This window comes from Lycium barbarum, chromosome 6, assembly GCF_019175385.1.
Source record: "Lycium barbarum isolate Lr01 chromosome 6, ASM1917538v2, whole genome shotgun sequence".
Lineage (NCBI taxonomy): Eukaryota > Viridiplantae > Streptophyta > Magnoliopsida > Solanales > Solanaceae > Lycium > Lycium barbarum.
The window spans coordinates 90,606,272-90,628,494 of NC_083342.1; the positions used below are offsets into that span (position 1 = coordinate 90,606,272).

The following is a 22,223-nucleotide window of genomic DNA, read 5'->3' on the forward strand; positions in this document are numbered from 1 at the left end:
CCCTTTTTCTACTAAATAAACTGGAGGGTATGCTTGTAAACAAGCAATGTTTTTTAGATTATGCAATGTATGTTACTTTAAATACAACAAACTAAACAATTTCAATAAGAAATAATATCAGGATAAACAATTTCAGGATAACCAATTTCAGTATAACCAATTTCAGTATAACTAATCCCTGCTTAACTTGTTTTTACACCAAACAAGCCCTATTAATATTATGATGCCTCCCTATCCTCTTCGCAAATCAAACGACCCCTAATGATGTATTTTCATCCTCTCCCAAGGAATAATAGAGGACCTATATGTAAATAAATCAAAATCTAGTAGGTCAAATCACATATTCTGTTAACTTCATTGGGTCAAAATGGGTAAATCTATAATATACCTTACTAGACAACCTCTCTTATCTCATTATCAACATACAACAGATGGATAGGCATATATAAATGAATTTTGATTATTCACCACAATCCCTTCACACTCAACGACAATGGCTTCCACAGCTACACCTTCTACTCTCACTCTATCTTCACTTCTTTCACAGGAACTCAACCCCAATTCTCTACTTTTTAAACCAAAGCCTCTCTTTTTAACACCCCACAAATCTTTTTGTCTACATCCACTAATTATCCAATACAGAGAAAGGAAAAATGGAGGTGTTGTTGTTGCAGCAATGGCTGCTGAAGCTGAGGTTGAAGAGGCTGCTGTTGATGAAGAAGAAGAAGGGGCTGTTGCTGTTGCTGTTGCAATTCCAACTTCTAAGCCCAAGAAAGGCAAAGCTGCATTGCCCTTGAAGAGGGATAGAGTATGTTGAACAACTCATTGTTTTCTTGTTGATTTTATGCATTTTAGCTATGAAAGATTGTTTTTTTTTTTGTTGTGTTTATATGTGGGGTTTGCTTAATTTTTTGTGTTTTGGATTCTTCTGATGATGATATTACCATGAAACTAACTTCATTGCCCATGGAGAGGGAGAGTATGTGGAGAACTCATCTGTTTCTTGTTGATATTATGGATTTTGTAGATAAGAAAGATTTGTTGTTTTTTTTGTTGTTGTGTTATTGTGGATTTTTGCTTAATTTGCTGTATTTCTTGATTCTTGTGATGATATTACTATTAAAATAACTTTTCTGCCCCTAAAGTGGATCTCTCCCTTTCTTATTAGTTTTATGGATGTTAGATATGAAACATTGTTTTTTTCCGTGTGATATGTCGGTTTTGCTTGATATTTTGTAATTCTTGTGATGGTATTACTATGAAAATCACTTCTTGCCCCTGAAGAGGATAGAGTATTTCTTAATAATGTTATGATATTACATGAAAGATGGCTTTTTTATGGGGGAACTTGTCTGAATTTGTTTGCTTATGTAAATTTGGTCAGTACTGATTTAACCCCCGAAGTTGTGTTTGTTGTGATGATGAGATAATTCAGTAGTTCATTATAATAGTAGGTGGTTTCGTACTATCTCTAAGCCTTGGTGGACTGAGTGGGAAGTAGCAGGTAGTTGGTCGATTAATTGAGGTGCCGAGCTCGCTCGGACACCGTCGTTATTAAAAAAATATAATTTTACTAAGATTAGGTAGTGGAACTAAATAATACGTAAATTACAATTTCATAGCAAGGGAAAAGAAATAGTATTAAGGGAAGATTGTATCTGTGTTGTGGTTGACAAGTCAAAATTCCCCAATCTTACACTGTGTATCATTTCAAAGGAAGCTAGTTTTTTATATGCTTGCAGTTTCTGGCAGGTTATGAAGCAAGTGTTTCCATGACCTGTACTTTCCTGTTTGTATTGGAGCACAAGTTTATTAGTCTGTTTAATGTAGGCTATCTTCCTCCTGCCCAAACATGTGAGGGTTCGGAATGTTAAGTTACTTTTGGTGTAATACTAATAAAATGTGGTAAAAGAATCTTCTTTAGAAAGTGGAATCATGACGGCAAAGATCAATGAACGGTGAACAATCAATTTTGATGCAGCAAATATTAGACCTTGTGTAGGGGAATTGAATTAGACCATTTGAACTTCCTCATGTGATCCTTGTCCTAGTATTTAAGACATTTGAAGAAATATGCAGTCCTCCGTTTAACATTTCAGATGTTTCTGCATGTGCTTGTATTTTTTTCGACCAGTAATGGATGTCACAGTACACGTGGCGAATTTTGAACTGTTTGAGATGCTAGTAAGATCATCTGTATTGATTTTCAAACTACATTTCTGATATACTTTTCCTGTAGCTCTTACCTCAAGTATCAAAATTCTCTGGTTCTCCCTCTATCTCATTTACCTATTGCTCCATCCATTTACTCAGTTACTTCTTTTTTCCATAATAATTAGACGCGGTCTAAGAGGTTCTTGGAGATCCAAAAATTAAGAGAAATCAAGAAAGATTATGACTTGAAAACAGCTATAGAACTGCTCAAACAAACAGCTAGCTCAAAGTTTGTTGAAACAGCTGAAGCCCATTTCCGGCTTAACATTGACCCAAAATACAACGATCAGCAGCTTAGGGCAACTGTAAGTTTTCAGAGATTTCATTCAGCATCATTACATACTTCAAAATTTATATCGTGTGTTTAGTGGTATATTAGTATCTCCAATTGTGGTGACTTCTTTATTTCAGGTTAATTTGCCCAAGGGAACAGGTCAAACTGTTAAAGTGGCTGTTCTTACCCAAGGTACTCCTTAAGATATATTTTGTGTGAATCGATTATGATAGTATGCCAAATAAATTGGTCTTCAGTTCTGAAGATTGTGTCATTAATGCTCTGGAAAGCAAGACATGCTTTTTGAAAAGCTAGAAGAAAAAGTTGGCATTTGAACTATAATTAATTGCTTGCAGTCACTGGAGTCATCTCTCATCTCTAAGGGAATATACTGCACTATAAATATGTGTTAATATGTATGAAATCCACCGCCTTTACCACTGCACATAGGAAAAGTCATATCTGGTTCTTCTCTAGACTACCAAAGACAATCTTCCAAATGTAAAAGTTGGGATGTCTCTTGATTAAATATTACTGAAGACCAACTCATAAAAAGTACTATGCATGAATTACTGGTGTAACCTTTCAATGACGTTGTTGCATGTTTAATCTCTAGTCATATTTAAGCCTTTTGATTTTGCATAATAGAAACTGTATCTCTTCATGCAGCGGTGGGAGAAGTGAAGACATAAATATAATCTACCAAGGAAAGTAGATTCCTTAATATTTGGTCTGTTGAGGTTGTTGGTGAACTCCTTTCATTGCTTCTAGAAAATATTGTCATTTTTATTTTGTATTAACAAAATTAAAATGTCATTTAATAAAATTGAACATGTGATACAAGTAACTGGGTGTGATAATGTGGAAATGTTCTGCAAACTAGAATATCAGATATGGTTGTCATCCCAAATTAGGGCTTGGTTAATCAGATTGTCTAGTGAACTTATAACATGCATCCTCCAGTTTTTTTTAATACACTCCAAAGATTAATGAGAATTTCAAGAGTTTCTTTTTCTTAAAAATGATGATCATAGACTTATGGATCTTCCTTTTCAGTGTGATTGTTTGTCTAGTTTTAGTGACTCTATCTACTGAATGCACTATGCGAGGCATTTTTGTATTTAGGATGTGATCTTGATGGTATTCTGGAACGTTCTGGTCTTAAAATATTTCCCTGGAACTGTAGTCACTATTTTGGTATGCTAATTGTGTTGCAGCTAAAATTCTACAGGTGAAAAGTTCGATGAAGCGAAAAATGCAGGAGCTGATATAGTGGGTGGAGAGGATTTGATAGAACAGATAAAGGGAGGATTTATGGAGTTTGACAAATTGATTGCAACACCAGATATGATGCCTAAGGTGTGTCTTTGCTAATAAAACTGTCTGACTTGCCTTTGGTGTTCAATTTGATCTCCTTTTTCATTTTTATACTCACTTCGACAACCAGCCTATGAACTTCTGTCTCTTGGTTTGGTGAATCTCATATTGAAGTTTGCAGGCAAAGAGTGACTGTCTTCGTCTCAAACAATTCAGCATATCTCAATCCTAAAGTTTTTGTGCATGCGTCTGGGCCTTGTCAACCTGAGTATATAACATAACAATCTGTGGCTTGTTATGAACCAACTCATATGCCCTGGTCGAAAGCTCTAGCTGTCTTCTCCCTTTCTTCTGAGAAAACTTCACAGCTAAAATAGTGATTTGGTTGAATGAAACATAGTTATGTTTAATTTTCACAGAAGCTTCTATCACCAACTCTGCAGTCTTTCTCCGTCTTTGGTTGAATGAAACATAGTTATGTTTAATTTTCACAGAAGCTTCTATCACCAACTCTGCAGTCTTTCTCCGTCTTTGGTTGAATGAAACATAGTTATGTTTAATTTTCACAGAAGCTTCTATCACCAACTCTGCAGTCTTTCTCCGTCATTCAGTTTACACGTGTTCATACCTTTTGCCTAAGTTGCTCGGACCCGGGTGCGAGTTTCCAATACGGGTAATGATCCGAGTGTCGGATTAGGCAAAATATAAATTTTAAGATTCGAGGGTGCGGATCTAGGTATATGGACACGGGTGCGGGGATTCGACTAAGAAAATTCAAAATTATAAAAATAGAGCTACAAAGAACACGACCCCTTGAATTCTTGGTTTCTTTCTATTTGGCCAGAAACATGAAGCAACGAATATGAGACAAAAGGACTAGGATATTGAAGGTATGCCATTTCCCATGTCTTAAATCTGTTTTATCTTTTATTTGAGAAATCAAAATCTCAATTTCCCCCCCAAATTTGTCTGTGGACTCCGGTCAAAGTGTCCGAAGATGGTTGACCGTATACGAGATGTATCCCGAACCCGCACCCGCACCCGTCCTGTTTCGAGACGGGTGCGGCATCAAAAACGAAGAGTGCACGCAACTTAGCCTTTTGCTAGGTTGGTGCTCTTAAAATTCCTCGACCGCAATATTGAGCCTAGCTTAAGCTGAGTGATTAATCACAGAGGTTCCCACTCGCCCTTTTTCTATGACCAATAGCCACACTTCCACACCTAAAGTTTTTGTGCATGTGTCTGGGCCTTGTCAACCTAACTATATAACTTAACAATCCGTAGCTTGTTATGAACGAACTATAGGAAAGAATAGAAAGAGAATATTTTTCTTAGAGAATGCTCAAGTTGTATTAGGCTACTTAAGGTCACTTGAGATGATTACAATCATCAATTACATCTCTATTTATACTACTCAAAAAACCAATTCAAAAGTCTTGCACAAATAACTAGATACATGTATCACAATTCACTAGATACATGTATCACAAACTTTTAAAAGATTTCTTGAAAAACTAAGATAATATTGAAAGATTAAGTGATATTCTTGAAACAATAAAGAACTCCTAGAAAACATAAAAGTCAAGGATAGTATCCTTGTGAATGCATTAATTCCAACACTCCCCCTTAATGCATTTGCTTGACAACTCCAATGCGTTCTCGAAGATAGCAAAACTTTTTCTATAGGAAGTGCTTTGGTGAAGATGTCAGCAAGTTGTTCTCCTGTCTGGCAATAATGCAATTGAATTTCACCTTTCTCTTGTGCTTCTCGGATAAAATGGTACTTGATGGAAATATGCTTTGATCTTTCATGGTTGACCGGATTCTCGGCAATGGCAATCGCTGATTTGTTATCGCAATACAAAACAGTCCCTTCTTTTTGTTTTTCACCAATATCTTCAAGAATTCTCCTAAGCCAAATAGCTTGAGAAGTAGCCTTAGCTGCTGAGACATATTCTGCTTCGGCAGTGGATTGAGCAACAACACTTTGCTTTTTTGACAACCAAGAACAAATGCTTGAACCAAATAAGAAAGCATAACCAGAAGTACTCTTCATGTCATCTATACTTCCAGCCCAGTCACTATCAGAATAGCCAATTAAGTCCAAATCTCCATCAAATTTGTACATTATCCCATAATCCATTGTTCCTTGCAAGTAGCGTAGAACACGCTTTGCAGCTCCAAAATGCACTTGGCTTGGTTCTTGCATGAATCTGGATAATAAACTAGCAGCAAACAAAATGTCAGGTCTTGTTGAAGTAAGATATAGCAGGCTTCCAATCAAGCTCCTGTAAAGTGAGCTATTAGCTTTCGTTGCTCCATCATCTTTTCTGAATTTCGCATTTGCTGCTAATGGTATGGCCACAGACCTGCAATCCATCATTTTAAATTTTTGAAGAATACTTTTAGTATACTTCCTTTGAGAAATAAAAATTCCTTCTTTCACTTGAGAAACTTCAATGCCCAAGAAATAATGTAGCAACCCAAGATCACTCATTTCATAGGTTTGCATCATATCTTGCTTGAATTTCTGCATCATCTTCAAATCATTTCCTGTAAAAATCAGATCATCCACATAGAGACAAACAATGACAATGCTGCCATGTTCTTGTTTCACATACAAAGTGGCTTCGCTTTTACTTCTCTAAAAATTATTTTTCAGAAAGTATGTATCAATTTCATTGTACCAGGCTCTTGGCGCTTGCTTCAGCCCATAAAGGGCCTTTTTTAGCCTGTACACCTTCTCTTCTCCCCCTTGAACAAAAAATCCTTGAGGTTGCTCAACATAAATTTCTTCATCAAGTTTTCCATTTAGAAATGCAGACGTAACATCAAGTTGAAAAATCTTCCATTTCTTTTGTGCAGCAACAGCAATCAAGGTTCTAATTGTCTCAAGACGTGCAACTGGAGAGAAAGTTTCGTAGAAATCAATACCTGGCTTTTGAGTGAAACCTCTAGCAACCAACCTTGCTTTGTGCTTTTGAATTTCTCCTTCTTGATTGAGTTTGATTTTGTAAATCCATTTTAGACTTACAACTTCTCTTTCTTTGGGTACATCCACAAGCTCCCAAGTATTATTTTTCTCAATCATCCGAATTTCTTCTACCATGGCTGTCTTCCAAACATCATGCTTTATTGCCTCCTCATAATTTTCTGGCTCAATACAGGCAAAGTTGCATCTTTGATAGATGTCACTCAACATTCTTGTTCCTCTTGGAGGTGGTTCTTCATCTTCTGGATCTGAGATTTCTCCCCCTTGAGGGACATCTTCCTCTTCCTCATCCTCTTCTTGACTTGGCACATTTAAAGAAATGATAGAAGTATTCTCCACCTTTTTATCTTTCCAATTCCATGCTGTTTTTTCATCAAAAATGACATCTCTACTAACAACAAGTTTGTTAGTTTTGACATCGAGAAGCCTATAGCCTTTTGTCACATCACTATAACCAAGAAATATACATTTTTGACTCTTTTCATCCAATTTTGTTCTTTTTTCAGCAGGTACATGAGCATAACAAATACACCCGAAAATTTTAAAATGACTTACAGAAGGTTTCATTCCACTCCAAGCTTCAACTGGTGTCTTATCCTTCAATGCCTTTGTCGGGCACCTATTGAGGATGTACACTGCTGTATGTACTGCTTCTGCCCAAAAATATTTTGGCAGCCCTTTCTCGTTCATCATCGTTCTGGCCATTTCAACAATGGTTCTGTTTCTCCTTTCAGATACACCATTTTGTTGAGAAGTGTACCCTGCTGTAAGTTGCTTCTCAATGCCTTCATTTTTGCAATATTCTTCAAATTCTCGACTTGTGTATTCACCTCCTCTATCACTGCGAATGATTTTGATGCTGCAGCCTTTTTGCTTCTCAACAAAGGCTTTTAAATCTCTTGAATGTAGCAAATGTTTTTGACTTTTCTTTCAAGAAATAAACCCAAGTCATTCTTGAAAAATCATCAATAAAAATTAGAAAGTACCTTTGGCTTCGCAGAGATGGAGTCTTCATTGGTCCACAAATGTCTGTAAGGATTTATTCCAAAAGTACACTTGCTCTCCATGACTTCCCTTTTGGAAAAGACTTTCTATGTTGCTTTCCCATAATACAACTTTCACATGGATCCACCTCAGTATGTATCTCAGGAAGGCCTTGCACCATGTCTTTTTGCTTCAGAAGCTTCAAACCATGAAAATTCAAGTGACAAAACCTTTTGTGCCAAAGCCATGAATCATCTACAACTTCATTTTTGAATGCATTGTAATGAAGTTGTAAAGGAAAGTTTCTTTTTATCATCTTTACTTCAACGATGACTTGATTTGGCTCAATTTTATCATAAATTCTACAACAATTATCTCTAAACACAAGAGAATAACCATTTTCCATGAGCTGACCAACACTAAGCAAATTTTCTTCCAAGTCAGGAACATAAAGGACATCATGAATTTGCTTACCGCTCCCTTTTCTGTTGATCGAAATGGTACCTTTACCTTTTGCATCAACTAAAGCTCCATTCCCCACTCTCACTTTAGAAGTTATGCTGTGGTTAATTGAGAGGAAAGCCTTTTCATCTCCAGTCATATGATTGGTACAACCGCTATCAACATACCATTCATTGCTTTTTGCTGAAGCATTAGATTGAGAAGCGTAGAAAAGGTTTTCTTCCTCTTTTCCTTCACAGAAATTTACTTGCTCCTGTTACTTGTGCCTGCAGTCCTTCTCAATATGGCCAAACTTTTTACAAAAGTTACATTAGGGCTTGCCTTTGTGCTAACATTTTTTTGCATTATGATTAGTCTTTTTGCAAATTTTACAAAAAAGACTAGTACTTTTCTCACCTTTTTCTTCAACCTTCTTAGTAGAGCCATCACGATCCTGCTTCTTTTTTGGATTGTACTTTTTTTTTGTTGATTCTTTGAGAAATTTTGAGAATTATCATTGGTTCTGGACTGGAAAGCCGTCTCTTTGGGTTGATTCTCATGAAAAATCTTCGCTTCTCGTGTGCACGAAACGATCCAACTAGCTCTTTGATGGAAAGCTTAGAAAGATCTTTCGTCTCCTCAGTGATAGCAACAATATACTCTTACTTTTTTGTGACACTAATTAGAATCTTTTCCACAACTTGTTGGTCAAAAATTTCATCACCATGATTTCTCATTTCATTAATAATATTCATGACTCTTGTGCAATATTCATCGATTTTTTCAGATTCTATCATCTTCAAATTTTGAAACTCTCTTCTAAGAGTTTGAAGATTGATAGTGCGTACCTTTTCGTCACCATACACCTCAGCTTCCAGAGACTCCCAAGCTTGCTTTGCAGTCTCACAAGTAGCAATTTTTGCAAATAATGCTCTTGAGACTCCCATTTGAATTTTGCTCAAAGCCTTTGCATCTTGACGACGCTTAGCCTCAAGATTTTTTATCTCTGCTACTGAAAGTTCACCATCGTCTTCTGGCTCTTCATAGCCATTTGCAACAATAGTCCACAAACCTTAAGCTTTCAGATAAGTTCTCATTCTTATCTTCCAGTATTCAAAGTCATTTCCATCAAAAAATGGAGTAAGAACAACTGAAGAATCAGCACCATCATTTGTTTTAGATACCATAATTTTTTCTTCTTCACTTAACCCCAGATTAAGAACGAAAACTGCTCTTGATACCAATTTGTAGGAAAGAATAGAAAGAGAATATTTTTCTTAGAGAATGCTCAAGTTGTATTAGGATACTTAAGGCCACTTGAGATGATTACAATCATCAATTACATCTCTATTTATACGACTCAAAAAACCAATTCAAAAGTCTTGCACAAATAACTAGATACATGTATCACAATTCACTAGATACATGTATCACAAACTTTTAAAAGATTTCTTGAAAAACTAAGATAATATTGAAAGACTAAGTGATATTCTTGAAACAATAAAGAACTCCTAGAAAACATAAAAGTCAAGGATAGTATCCTTGTGAATGCATTAATTCCAACAAGAACTCACATGGCCTGGTGAAAAGCTCTAGCTGTATTCTCCTTTTCTTCTGAAAAAACTGCACAGCTAAAAAATGATTTGGTTGAATGAGATGTACAAATTTTGCTGAATTCCCACAGAAGTTTCTATCACCAACTCCGCGTCTTTCTCCGTCATTCAGTGTACACTTGTTCATACCTTTTGTTAGGTTAGTACTCTTAAAATTCCTCGACCTCGAAATTTGGCTAGTCATCAAAGTACATATATTCTAAGCAAACCTTCTTTCAAAAAAAGTTAAATCTTTAAATTTCGATTTGTGCTCGACGTTTCAATGCTTTAAGTTCCATATCCTGAAACATTTTTCGCATTGTATATTGCATGAAATATGGTCCATCTTGTTCTATCATAAATCTAGTAATGCTGCAGGATGGATGGAAATATTGATTCTAGCTTAAGCTGAGTGATAAATCACAGAGGCTCCCCTCCCCCCTTTTCCATTTTAAGGCTGGCTGAGTTGTCTTAAAAAGTTGCACCTCTGCTGACTTAAGTTTGTTAGCAGGGGTTACTCGATATTACTGATAGTCTATTGGTCGTTTTTTTGTTGTTTACTGTAGTTCCTGTACCTTCTTGGTACTTTATTAATAAAGCTTGACCTTATAAGAAAAAGTTATTTTTGTCTAGAAATCAGTTTTATTTACTTGAACATATCTGTGGCTCATTTTGCATCATTCTTTTGTCCATTCATATGGATATTTTCTCTATTATTTGTCGCAGGTTGCTAGCTTAGGTAGGATCCTGGGACCTAGAGGACTCATGCCAAACCCAAAGGCTGGTACTGTCACTACAAATATACCTCAGGTAAAGTGTGAGTATTTTCTGCTTGTGAATCAAGTTAATCAGAATACTCTCTTTCTTATGCTCAACTTTCTATTTGTAATAGAGGAATGCCTAGATCTTTATATAAATGAAAAATGGAAAAACACATATATCCTAGCTGGATGTTATTCAGAGTTAAGAAAATGTGAAACAACGTGATTAGCGAGTAGGTAGTGATGACTCACTCATTGGGCCTTTTTTCGGTTTTGAGTGGGGTTCTGCTCCTCGAATATGTATTCAAGTATGTAAACTTGTTGTACTTTTTCCAGGCTATAGAAGAATTCAAAAAGGGCAAAGTAGAATACCGAGCAGATAAAACTGGAATTGTTCACTTGCCATTTGGAAAAGCAAATTTCTCGGAAGAAGATCTTATCATAAACTTCATTGCAGCAGTGGTAAGTTTTATCCTTAGCTTCCGGAATAGTTTAAATATACCGTTTAAAATTATTTCAACTACATTTCTTTGAATGACAGAAATCAGTAGAAGCAAACAAGCCATCAGGCGCCAAAGGTGTTTATTGGAAGAGTGCACATGTATGTTCGTCGATGGGGCCATCCATTCGGTTAAATGTAAGGGAGATGCTCGAGTACAAGCTTCCGAATGCTTAATTGACCAACACATGTATATTGTATCTTCTATCTTCTATCATCTACCTAGCTTCTTCGGCAGCTTCCATTTTGAGAGGGTTAGGATACAAAGTAGGTGGAGTTTGAAAGGAGATCGAACGCCATATTGTCAATATCACTGTGGAAGCATTCATAGGCACAGTTGCTAAAAAAATAATCTTGTTTGATTTTGTCAATTTAATGTTAAATTGATTTCTCTTTAGGTGCTAATGTACATCTCATGCTACGATTTGCAAAAAGGGGAGCTAACTTACATTTCAGAAGTTTCCAACACCGCAAGATTCTCTAATTTGTGGTCATGTCTGAGTTTGTGCAAACAACTGATGGGTGAATAAACTCTGAGGGGTCGTTTGGTTGTTGGTTAGAGTAAAGCAGAGATTAGTTATGCATGATTTAGTTATTTTATCTCGGTTGTCTTGGTTGCTGGTTAGAGTAACAGGGATTAGTTATGCAAGATTTAGTTATTGAATTATCTACCCTGCGTATAAAAAAAATGCATAAATCAATTCATATGTTATATCTGTTTTATTTATGTAGGATTATAAAATGATAACCAAATATTGTATTTGGTTTGTTGAGTTTTATACAAAGCAATTAAAAAGCTGCCAAATATGGAATTAGCTATCCTCTTTCGTCTTCCCATGTAATAAAAATAGTAAACAAAAAGAATCATTTATATATAACATAAAGTTAGACATAGATAAGGTGATATGACGTCTCTCTATGTTCACCATTGATATTTTTCTTTTTTCTCCTTTTTTTGGCCTTTCTCTTAATTGGCTCATTAATTAATACTCCACTTCTTCCTTTCAGATGTATGATACAGTAGAATTCTAATGCTTATTTGCAGCAATAGAATAACGGTACTAACATAAAAGGACTACTTACTGCAATTAAATTTTCAATGTTCAGATTGATGAAAGGAAAAGATTCAAGAATAACAGTTACTGTATTATATTAAGATGCACGTTATTTTCTTGGGCAATTCGCGCGAATGCCCTTCAAATGCGTTGGTCTTTAATTTTTGCCCCCGTAATGCGTGGTCTTTAATATTTGCCCTTCTAAGTTAAAAAATAATAAGAAAAGACGTTACTACCCCTACCCATCACATATAAAAACCTGAAAGTCTGTAACGAACCCCAAACATCCAATTAAACCTATCCATCATTCCAACAACAAACCTTTCAATCGTTCCATCGTTCCAACATTTCACCGGAGAAATCTCCATTGATTTTGCTGCTACAACATCGGAAAAGATAAATACATAATATATAGCGTTTCAATTGAACGTAATTCAACTCAATTTGATGCTTTATTAAGTTTAGATTTGTTAATATTTGAAAATAACAACAAATCATCTTCTATGAACTAAACAATTGATATTCAGTTGAGATTCAACATTGCGAATCATAATTTTACTCAACAACATAGAATTGATCAAATTTATTGCTTTGTTCTGATTTTGATTAGTTTATACGTTCCATTTGATTAGTATACAATGCTCAATGACTTAGACTTGAAATTATAGTAACTTCAGTTGATAAAAAATAATCAGGCAAAGTTCTGAACAAGTATGTCGGAGGAGGCAGAAGTTCACCTTGCAAAAGAACAAAGTATGCTGTTAGAGGCAACTTTTATTTTCATGAGCAAAACAAAAATTTACGCAAGTGTTAAGAACTAGAAAAGTATGCCGGAGGAGGCAGAAGTTTACTTTACAAAAGAATAAAGTATGCTGTTAGAGGTAACTTTCATTTTCATAAGCAAAATAAAAAAGTACACAAGTGTTAAGAATTAGATAAGTCTGCTGGAGGAGGCAGAAGTTCACTTTACAAAAGAACAAATTATGCTGTTAGAGGCAAACTTTCATTTTCATAAGCAAAACATCAAGTATACAAGTGTTAAGAACTAGAAAAGTATGCCGGATGAGGCAGAAGTTTACTTTACAAAAGAACAAAGTATGCTGTTAGAGACAACTTTCATTTTCATAAGCAAAATAAAAAAGTACACAAGTGTTAAGAATTAGACAAGTCTGCCGGAGGGGGCAGAAGTTCACGTTACAAAAGAACAAAGTATGCTGTTAGTGACAAACTTTTATTTTCATGAGCAAAACAAAAATTTACGCAAGTGTTAAGAACTAGAAAAGTATGCCGGAGGAGGCAGAAGTTCACTTTACAAAAGAATAAAGTATGCTGTTAGAGGCAACTTTTATTTTCATAAGCAAAACAAAAACATTATTAACAAAACAACACCAAAAACACATAAGATTGCATAAAAACCAAATTTATTAACAAGACAACACCAAAAAACCAAGCACACATAAATTAACTTAATTCATGAAGTTATGCCGGAACAAGCATAACTTTATGCCGGAACCGGCATAACTTCAGTTTACAAAATTACAAAGTATGCCGTGAGAGGCAAACTTTCATTTTTCATAACCAAAACAAAACATTATTAACAAAACACCAAAAACACATAAGATTGCATAAAAACCAAAATTATTAACAAGACAACACCAAAAAACCAAGCACACATAAATTAACTTAATTCATGAAGTTATGCCGGAACAAGCATAACTTTATGCCGGAACCGGCATAACTTCAGTTTACAAAATTACAAAGTATGCCGTGAGAGGCAAACTTTCATTTTTCATAACCAAAACAAAACATTATTAACAAAACACCAAAAACACATAAGATTGCATAAAAACCAAAATTATTAACAAGACAACACCAAAAAACCAAGCACACATAAATTAACTTAATTCATGAAGTTATGCCGGAACAAGCATAACTTTATGCCGGAACCGGCATAACTTCAGTTTCAAAAACCAAGAACTCTGCCGGACCCGACATATGTTGCCTCAGACAAACACATTCTTCACAAAAACCAGATTATTAAATAAAAACAGCAGCAACAACATAAAACATCTGTTCACAGGCAAAACGTCAACGATTCAACAAAGAGAAAACCAAAACGCATATCAAAATCAACTAAAACATATTACGACATTCATAATACGACATTCAAAAAACCAAAATATATACATGGGGAATGAAACTAAAGTTCAAAAAATCATACAGACACTATAATAAAACACTATAATTTTAAATAAAAAAGGATCAATTAAATATAAAAAACGATGAAGACAAGGATATCAATTCAACAAATAACAATTTAACATAAAAACAAATATTGAAACGAGCAAAAAATCCAAATTCGTACCTAAGTTTTAGAACAGATGAGACAAACACAAAACAGAGGAGGAAAGAAGAAGCAAAAAAAGAAAAGAAAAGGGCAAATGACGAAATAAAAAGGATTTTAATGGGGTAAGGGTAATTTTGTCAAAAAAACATTCATTAAACAGGCGGCAAGGGAAAAATTTAAAGAAGACATAAATGAGGGGCAAAATATAAAGACCATCCCAAAAGAAGGGCACTCCGCGCAAAAAATTGTATTTTCTTTACGGAAAAGGCTCAAATATGCCATCGAACTATCGGAAATGTCTCATTTTTGCCACTCATCAATAGTTTGGCTCATTTATGCCATCGAACTATCGGAAATGACTCATTTATGCCATTCATCAATAATTTGGCTCATTTGTGTCATCGACCGTTATCAAAATGACTCATCCATGTCATTTTTCATTAACACCGATTTTATAATACCAGATATGACGCGTGACCTCCAATTATAGGTCTACGTCGTTTAATTAAACCAATCCAATTTTAAATCCTAAATTAATAAAAAATCCGACCCATACACCCTATTCACCCACAATCATAATCAAGTTGGAAGCCACATGTAATATCTGGTATTGTAAAACCGACGTTAATGAAAAATAGCATGAATGAGTCATTTTGGTAACGGGCGATGACATAAATGAGCTAACTTATTAATGAGTGGCATAAATGAGCCATTTCCGATAGTTCCATGGCATAAATGAGCCAAACTATTGACGAGTGGCATAAATGGGTCATTTCCGATAGTTCGATGACATATTTGAGCTTTTTTCATTTTTTTTTATGATAAAAAAACTACACAGTAGTGAATCATTATGGTAGCAAAGCAAAAGGCTATTGATATACGTAACTGCAGAATTTGAACAACTCTTATGATTCATAATAACTAAGGAAAATTCCAAAAGTCTTTATAAATACTCATGATTCTACTAACACGCCAAAATTTGCTCTTTTGTCCGGCCACTTCATGATTCATGAACTTCTTCATTGCTTGGTGACAAGATTCTATCGCAACAATGGCCAGAGAAGAAGCAACATGGGTGATGTTGCGGCCAAATAGCTTTTCCTTTTCGTAAAATTCTTTTTGGGTAAAAGTAGATAATTTCTTCTGAGAATTTTTATAGATGATTATTGGAACTATATTTATAGAAAGGGTGTTTAATTTGCAGATGATTCTTTGTTGAGTGATGCTTCAAATTTGATTTGTTTCCATGGTAATGACGTACATGCATTAAAGCAACCGGTAGACTCCCCAATCATCCGATACTATATTTTGTCACGAGGTACTAGCTAGCTGACATTTTTTTAATAATAGATAACCAAGTGTAGAGAATTAAGTGACATATTCTTCTGAGCTCACATTTTTTCATTAGAATTGGATAGTATTCATGTAGATATTTGTGTGCGTCCTATACTTTATTAGTGCCTTTCACGATATATTTTTATTTTTATATAGTTCACGAGATTTCATGTTTCCTATTTGACAGCGGATAAATCTTTTGAAAATTGCTAAAGAGTGGAATTAATACTCCTATGTTTCAAGCATTTCATATTCATAACCTCTAATTATTTAATGTACAAGTTTATGACCAAAGGTGGACCCAGGATTTGAGCGCAATGGGGGCACCATTATCTTTAGTACGCCAATTACTAGCGACAAAGTTAGGCGCGTAACTCTTAAAAAACTTATTGATTACAATAGCAAAGAACAAACTTTAATATTATCAAATATAATTAATTTGGTACTAATATAACAAAAGTACATTATCAACTCATACTTGAACTCGACGCATTTTCATTTTTTGAAAACGGTCAATAATAGCATCATTGCTTTCAGTTGCAAATACTTCCTTCTCAAAGTAACAAACTAAACAATTATTTAAAAAATCATCACTAATAGTACTACGTAATTCATTCTTTGATGTACTTCATGGATGAGAATGCTCTTTCAACAGTTGCAGTCGCGACAGGTAAAATTAAGGTCGACTTCATAAGTAAATAAACAAGTGAATAAGTCTCCACAAGATTTGCATCAACCATCGCTTTTGTCGAATCACTAATTCCTTTTAAATCAGAGAACCTAGAGTCACCACGTCGCATGGGCATTATGAAAGTGTCAAGTTGATAATTGAGATCTTGAAGCTTCGATCCACCAAACTCATTTGGATAATGCTTGGCCAATGTCATTATTCTTTCCTTATCAAAATTAGCAAATGAATTAGCCGGATTCAAGCTAGCCATACTAAGAAGCAAGTCGCCACTCACAACATCAAAACGATTGTTAAGCTCCTGAAGCTGCAAATCAATTACCGCATAAAAAAACTCAGCCTGTAAGTGATGTGAATAAGTAACACTAGAAAGTCTACGCTTCGACTTGCCAGGAATATAGAATTCTTCCATCTCGGGCACCGAAATATCATGTTTAGCACAAAATGAAGAGACTTCATCCATGAATTCTTTCCTTCCTTCCTCTCTCAATTTTTGAAGCCTTTCCTTTGTAAGGTCAAGAAATACCATGGAATTAACAATATTTTGCTCTTTCCTCTTTAAAGGTTTGCTCAGCTCGTTCGACAATACCAACACTTTCAACATCAAGTGAAGCAAGAAAGCAAATTCAAAATCATTAATTTCAATCAAATAAGATTTTGCATGCAATCTATCACTAGGGTTGAAACCGTCACATCTAATCACCTCAAGCACATGAATAATAGATGAAAATAAAATAACAAAGTTATCCAATGTTCTAAAATGTGATCCCTAACGAGTGTCACCTGGCCTTTGAAGCCCCCGCTCTTGATTTAATCCTTTTCCACTTTGAATTTCACCACTTTCTAGCAAGTGCTCCAACAATTCTGCTTGGTGCTCCCGAAGTTGATTTCTACGTTTAAAAGATGCTCCAACAACATTCAACACGTTAGCAATTAAAGCAAAGAAAGTTTCCACCACCTTATGTTTTTTAGCAACCACTACAAGTGTCAATTGCAATTGATGGGCAAAACAATGAATGGAATATGCCGATGGTGTATCTTTCAAAATTAAAGCTTTAAGACCATTCATCTCACCTTACATGTTGCTAGCTCCATCATATCCTTGTCCACGTATTTTGGATAGACTTAAATTGTGAAACAAAAGCAAAGAATGGATAGCTTCCTTCAATGACTTTGCCGATGTATCACTAACACGGGCAAGGCCAATAAATGACTCATTCACTTGACCTCTTTTGTCAACTTACCGCAAAGCAAGGGCCATTTGTTCATGGTGCGAGATGTCCTTGGACTCATCAACTAATATTTCATAATAATCTCCATCCAAGTCATCAATTATGGCTTTTATAGTTTCTTTTGCACAAGCCCTCACAATATATTTTTGAATCTTTGGCGAAGTCATCATATCATTTTTTGAAGCATTTTTAAATATAATTCTATCCACTTCCGGAAGCCGATTGTCAATCCATTCCAAAAGCCCTATAACAAGGCCTTTATTTTATGAAGATTCACTTTCATCGTGACCTTGAAAAGACAATCCATGATCCAAGAGGAACCTTACCACATCGATTGAGGCATTTAAACGAATTCGGTGCTCAATGCTTTTTCTTTCGGGTTTCTTCTTAAAAGCGACTTGAATTAATTGAGATTAATTTGATAAATCTAGCATCTTATTGAAACACTGATTGTGAGTGCTATTCACTTCACCTACATGTAAAGAAAGACTTTGTGAACCTTTATTCCAAGCTTTAAAATCGATTTTCGTGAAGAAGTCATTCGTGCTTCCCTGAACATAGTCATCTTTGAATAAGTAGCAACACAAACAAAATGCAGCATCTTTCTCTTCACTGTATTCCAACCATCTAGAATAAGAGCCTTCAAACCACTTCACACTAAACTGCCGATTTCTCTTCCCGAACAAAGTCCTAGGCAAATCATAATCACGAACCGGTCGGCAAGGCCCTTTGTGAATGTAATGTCTTCTCACTTCATCTCGTATTCTAGAACTATATTTATAGATGGGTATTCTTTCTCCAGGATCTTTTTTAAGTGATGTCAAATCGAATACATCTATAAGTTGAGAGGAATTGTCTCTAACGCTAGAACTTGGTTGAGAAGAATTGCCTCTAACACTAGAACTTGATTGAGAAGAATTCAACTTCGTCAAAAATTTATCCATCTTAATTCACAAGAACAACAACTTCCTATAAAACATTGAAATAAAGATTTCATTAATTTTAAGAGTCAATCAAGAATACAAGTAAAATAATATTCTCAATAGGGGAATCACACCCCTCTCTAAAAAAAAAAAAAGAAAAAAGAAAAAAAGAATACATAATAGAAAAATCACACTCCATCCATCAATTGCAAAAAAAAAAAAAAAAAAAAAAGGTGGGGGCGGGGTGGGTGGGTGGGAATCACACCCCTACCATTAATAACAAAAAAGAAAATACATAATAGGGGAATCACACCCCTCCAATCAATAGCAAAAATGAAAACACATAATATGGGAATTTCACACCCCACTCCTTATTTTATTATAACTATATTGTATTTCATACAACTTTTTTTTTAAGAAAGAATACTTACCAATTCGCAAAAAGATAACCTTGAGATAACTTAGTGATTTATGAGAAACTTGATAATAGAAGAATGGAAGAAGGGTTTGAGAATGGAGAGAGACAGAGAGTTTCTTCTTGCTTATTATTTGGGAAAAGATGAGTGGGAAGTGGAAAAAATCTTTTGGGATTTGGAGCTTTTGGGGGGAAAGAATTTAATGAAAAAGTAAAATGGGAGGGGACTAAACAATAAAAATTAAAAAAGAACCTGCATTAACACAAGTTGTAAGCACTAAAATTGCACAATTTTTTTTAAAAAAATTTGTGTTGGAGCCGAGATTCGATCTTGGGTGGCGACCAATGAGCACTCAGGGGCACACCTACCAACTGCACTACTTTTGCAATTATGTTTGAGGGGTCCTTTTAAAATATATATATATATATATATATATATATATATATGATTTTTTCCGAAGTTACGGGGGGCACGTGTCCCCCCACCCTTCACGTTGGGTCCGCCCCCGTTTATGACACTTTTAAAACACACCTACATGACATTTACCATCCCAAATTTGAATAATTAGAGTTTTTGTACACGGGAGGTGGAGATCAAAAGCACAGTTGGAGAAATATATAATTTTTTGTTACTAAAGATGAAGAAATATGGTGATGGCGAAGAAACTTGTGTCATAACTTATGATTTATACTTAATTATTTCTTTTATCCTATTTATATGGAAGTGAGTGAATATCTTGGTATTTTTATTATTTGGGTATCTTTGTGAATGCACAATTTTTTTCACCCTAAGTTGTGTGCTAGAACTTCAGTCACTAGCCATTTTTCTTTTCTTTATTTGTGACTAGAAATCGTTAAAAAGATCGTGATAACTTTCAGTTTGGTTTTGAATTTTTTTTATGACTTAATAAGATTGACATGGAAATTGTAATGTCGACCACAAGATTGTGAATTTTATTGATATGTGGAAAATTGGTTACAGTTCTAACTCTATTACAATGAATGAGCTTGGAACTGTCTACAATGGTGACAACCAGAATTGATAACCTGCAAGAATAGAAGGAAGAATTTAGGAAGAGAAATGGTAGAATATAGAGAGATGATTTTTAGAAGAGAGGAGGGAATTACACCAGAAATTAGCTAAATGAACTGCTTCTACCTAGGTTCGATATATAGACCTGGCTGGAGCTTAACTGCCCAATTAATCTGAGCCGTCGGATCCTCTTAGCTGTCATCTCTTCTACACCGTTGGATTTAAGTAGTACGATGTGCCCCTCACGTGACTCCCCTTCTTTCTAAATTCGACTAACAATTCCCAATTCCTCAAATCCTTAATTCGATTCCCAAATTCCCAATTCGACTGAAATCAATTAACCCCCAACCCTAATTTCTCCAATTCCACTACTTAATCGTTACACTACCCATCCGTTCAAAATCGACCTTGTCCTCAAGGTCATTATTGAGCAACAAACTCCGAGAACTGGCTTTGAATGTACCCCTAATCTTCCCACGCCGCTTCATCGGGGCTTGGGTTCGACCATTGGACCAAGACCTTGACTGATGCTGTGTTGTTGACATGAACCATGCGACGTTGTAGCCACCGGTTTCACCAGGACACGTCCATCAAACCCACATGTTAGAGGTTGCTACTGAGCAACTACAGATGGTCCAATCCTCTTCTTCAACTGTGAAATATGAAACACCGGGTGGATCTGCGAACCTGGAGAAAGTTCTAACTAGTAAGCCACTGATCCTATATGCTTCACCACTGGATAAGGACCATAGAACTTAGCACTTAATTTCAATTTTTTTCGAACTAAAACTGAGACTTTTCTATACGGCTGAAGCTTCAAGTAGACTAGATCCCCCTCATTTAATTCCCTATTTGTACAATTTCTGTCAGCAAAGAACTTCCTACGAGCTTTTGCTTGATGCAGATTCTCCCTTAATGTGTGTAGCATGTGTTTTCGTTGGGCTAAGCAATCACCAACACTGGCCTGACCTGTATGAGGCAAGGAACCCATGGGCACCTGAAGAGGTGGAAACCCATATAATGCCTCAAAGGGAGTAGCTTTAAGTGCACTGTGGTGGTTGGTAATATACCACCACTCCGCTAGAGAAATCCATTTTAACCATTGTTTAGGATTAGAAAAAACCATAGTTCAAAGATAGGATTCAAAGCACTTATTAAGCCTCTTAGTTTGACCATCAGACTGAGGGTGATAGGAAGTTGACATATTCAACATAGGATCCACATATTTGAAAAAATGTTGCCAAACTGACTAGTAAATATAGAGTTCCTATCTGACACAATTGATTTTTAGATGCCATGTAACTTGTATACTTCCCTTAGAAACAACTCTGCTACATCCTGAGCATTTTAGGGGTGTTTCAATGCCAAGAAATGACCATGTCATGCCAAAGAGCCTCTGTCCACCACTACAAGAATAGTATTCTTTTGCCCAGTTGAAGGAAGGCCTTCAATGAAATCCATGGCAATGTCATGCCAAAGAGCCTCTGGAATGGGCAAGGGTTGTAATAACCCTGTATAATGAATATTTTCAGTCTTAGTTCTTTGACTAATGTCACACTCAGATTCCCACTTCACAATGTCAGCCTTTATGTTAGGCCAGTAGAAACCATACCAATCCTTTTGTAGGTTGCTAGCTGACCTGAATGATCACCCAAGGGTGATAGGTGTAGCATTTCAAAGATTTTAACTCTAAGTCCAGCACTTCTGCCCACAAACAACTTGAACTTATATCTAATAAGACCTTGTAGAAGTGTATAATTAGGTTTCCCCATAGGATCAACTATTAATTCAATGATCAGTTGTTGAGCCAAAGGGTCATGCTCATAACTGTCACTAATCTCCATCATCCATGTAGGTTCCATAGTAGAAATAGCATTGAGTTCAGGCCCTTTTTCCTCTTCCAGTCTTTTAGAAAGAGCATCAACTACTCTATTTTCAGTACCCTTTTTATACTGCACTTCATAGTTGTTAAAGGATATGCATCCACCAAAACGTATATGAGGGACCTGGTTATCTACCAGTTCCCTGAGACGGCGCAGTGAGAAAATAACATAAGATTTTTACGTGAAAAACTCCTTGCTCAAGGGATTAAAAACCACGACCTACCCCAATAGGATTTCA

At 35.5% G+C, this 22,223-nt stretch overlaps 3 protein-coding genes across 3 annotated transcripts; 1 reads left to right on the forward strand and 2 right to left on the reverse strand.

Annotated features, from left to right (window-relative positions):
- The first annotated feature begins 445 nt into the window (after positions 1-445).
- On the forward strand, positions 446-11,479 carry LOC132644789 (large ribosomal subunit protein uL1c). Its single transcript, XM_060361396.1, has 7 exons — positions 446-808; positions 2,340-2,519; positions 2,626-2,680; positions 3,720-3,847; positions 10,541-10,624; positions 10,912-11,037; positions 11,117-11,479. The coding sequence occupies exons 1-7, from the start codon at positions 494-496 to the stop codon at positions 11,249-11,251; spliced, it is 1,023 nt and encodes a 340-aa protein (XP_060217379.1). The 5' UTR covers positions 446-493; the 3' UTR covers positions 11,252-11,479.
- A 4,943-nt stretch (positions 11,480-16,422) lies between these two features.
- On the reverse strand, positions 16,423-17,898 carry LOC132644186 (uncharacterized). Its single transcript, XM_060360763.1, has 2 exons — positions 17,744-17,898; positions 16,423-17,194 (listed from the first exon to the last, which is right to left on the reverse strand). Exons 1-2 carry the CDS (start codon positions 17,896-17,898, stop codon positions 16,423-16,425), a joined length of 927 nt encoding a protein of 308 aa, XP_060216746.1.
- Positions 17,899-18,144: 246 nt separating this feature from the next.
- Positions 18,145-18,675, reverse strand: LOC132644187 (uncharacterized). Its single transcript, XM_060360764.1, has one exon. It carries the CDS (start codon positions 18,673-18,675, stop codon positions 18,145-18,147), a length of 531 nt encoding a protein of 176 aa, XP_060216747.1.
- Positions 18,676-22,223: the final 3,548 nt, after the last annotated feature.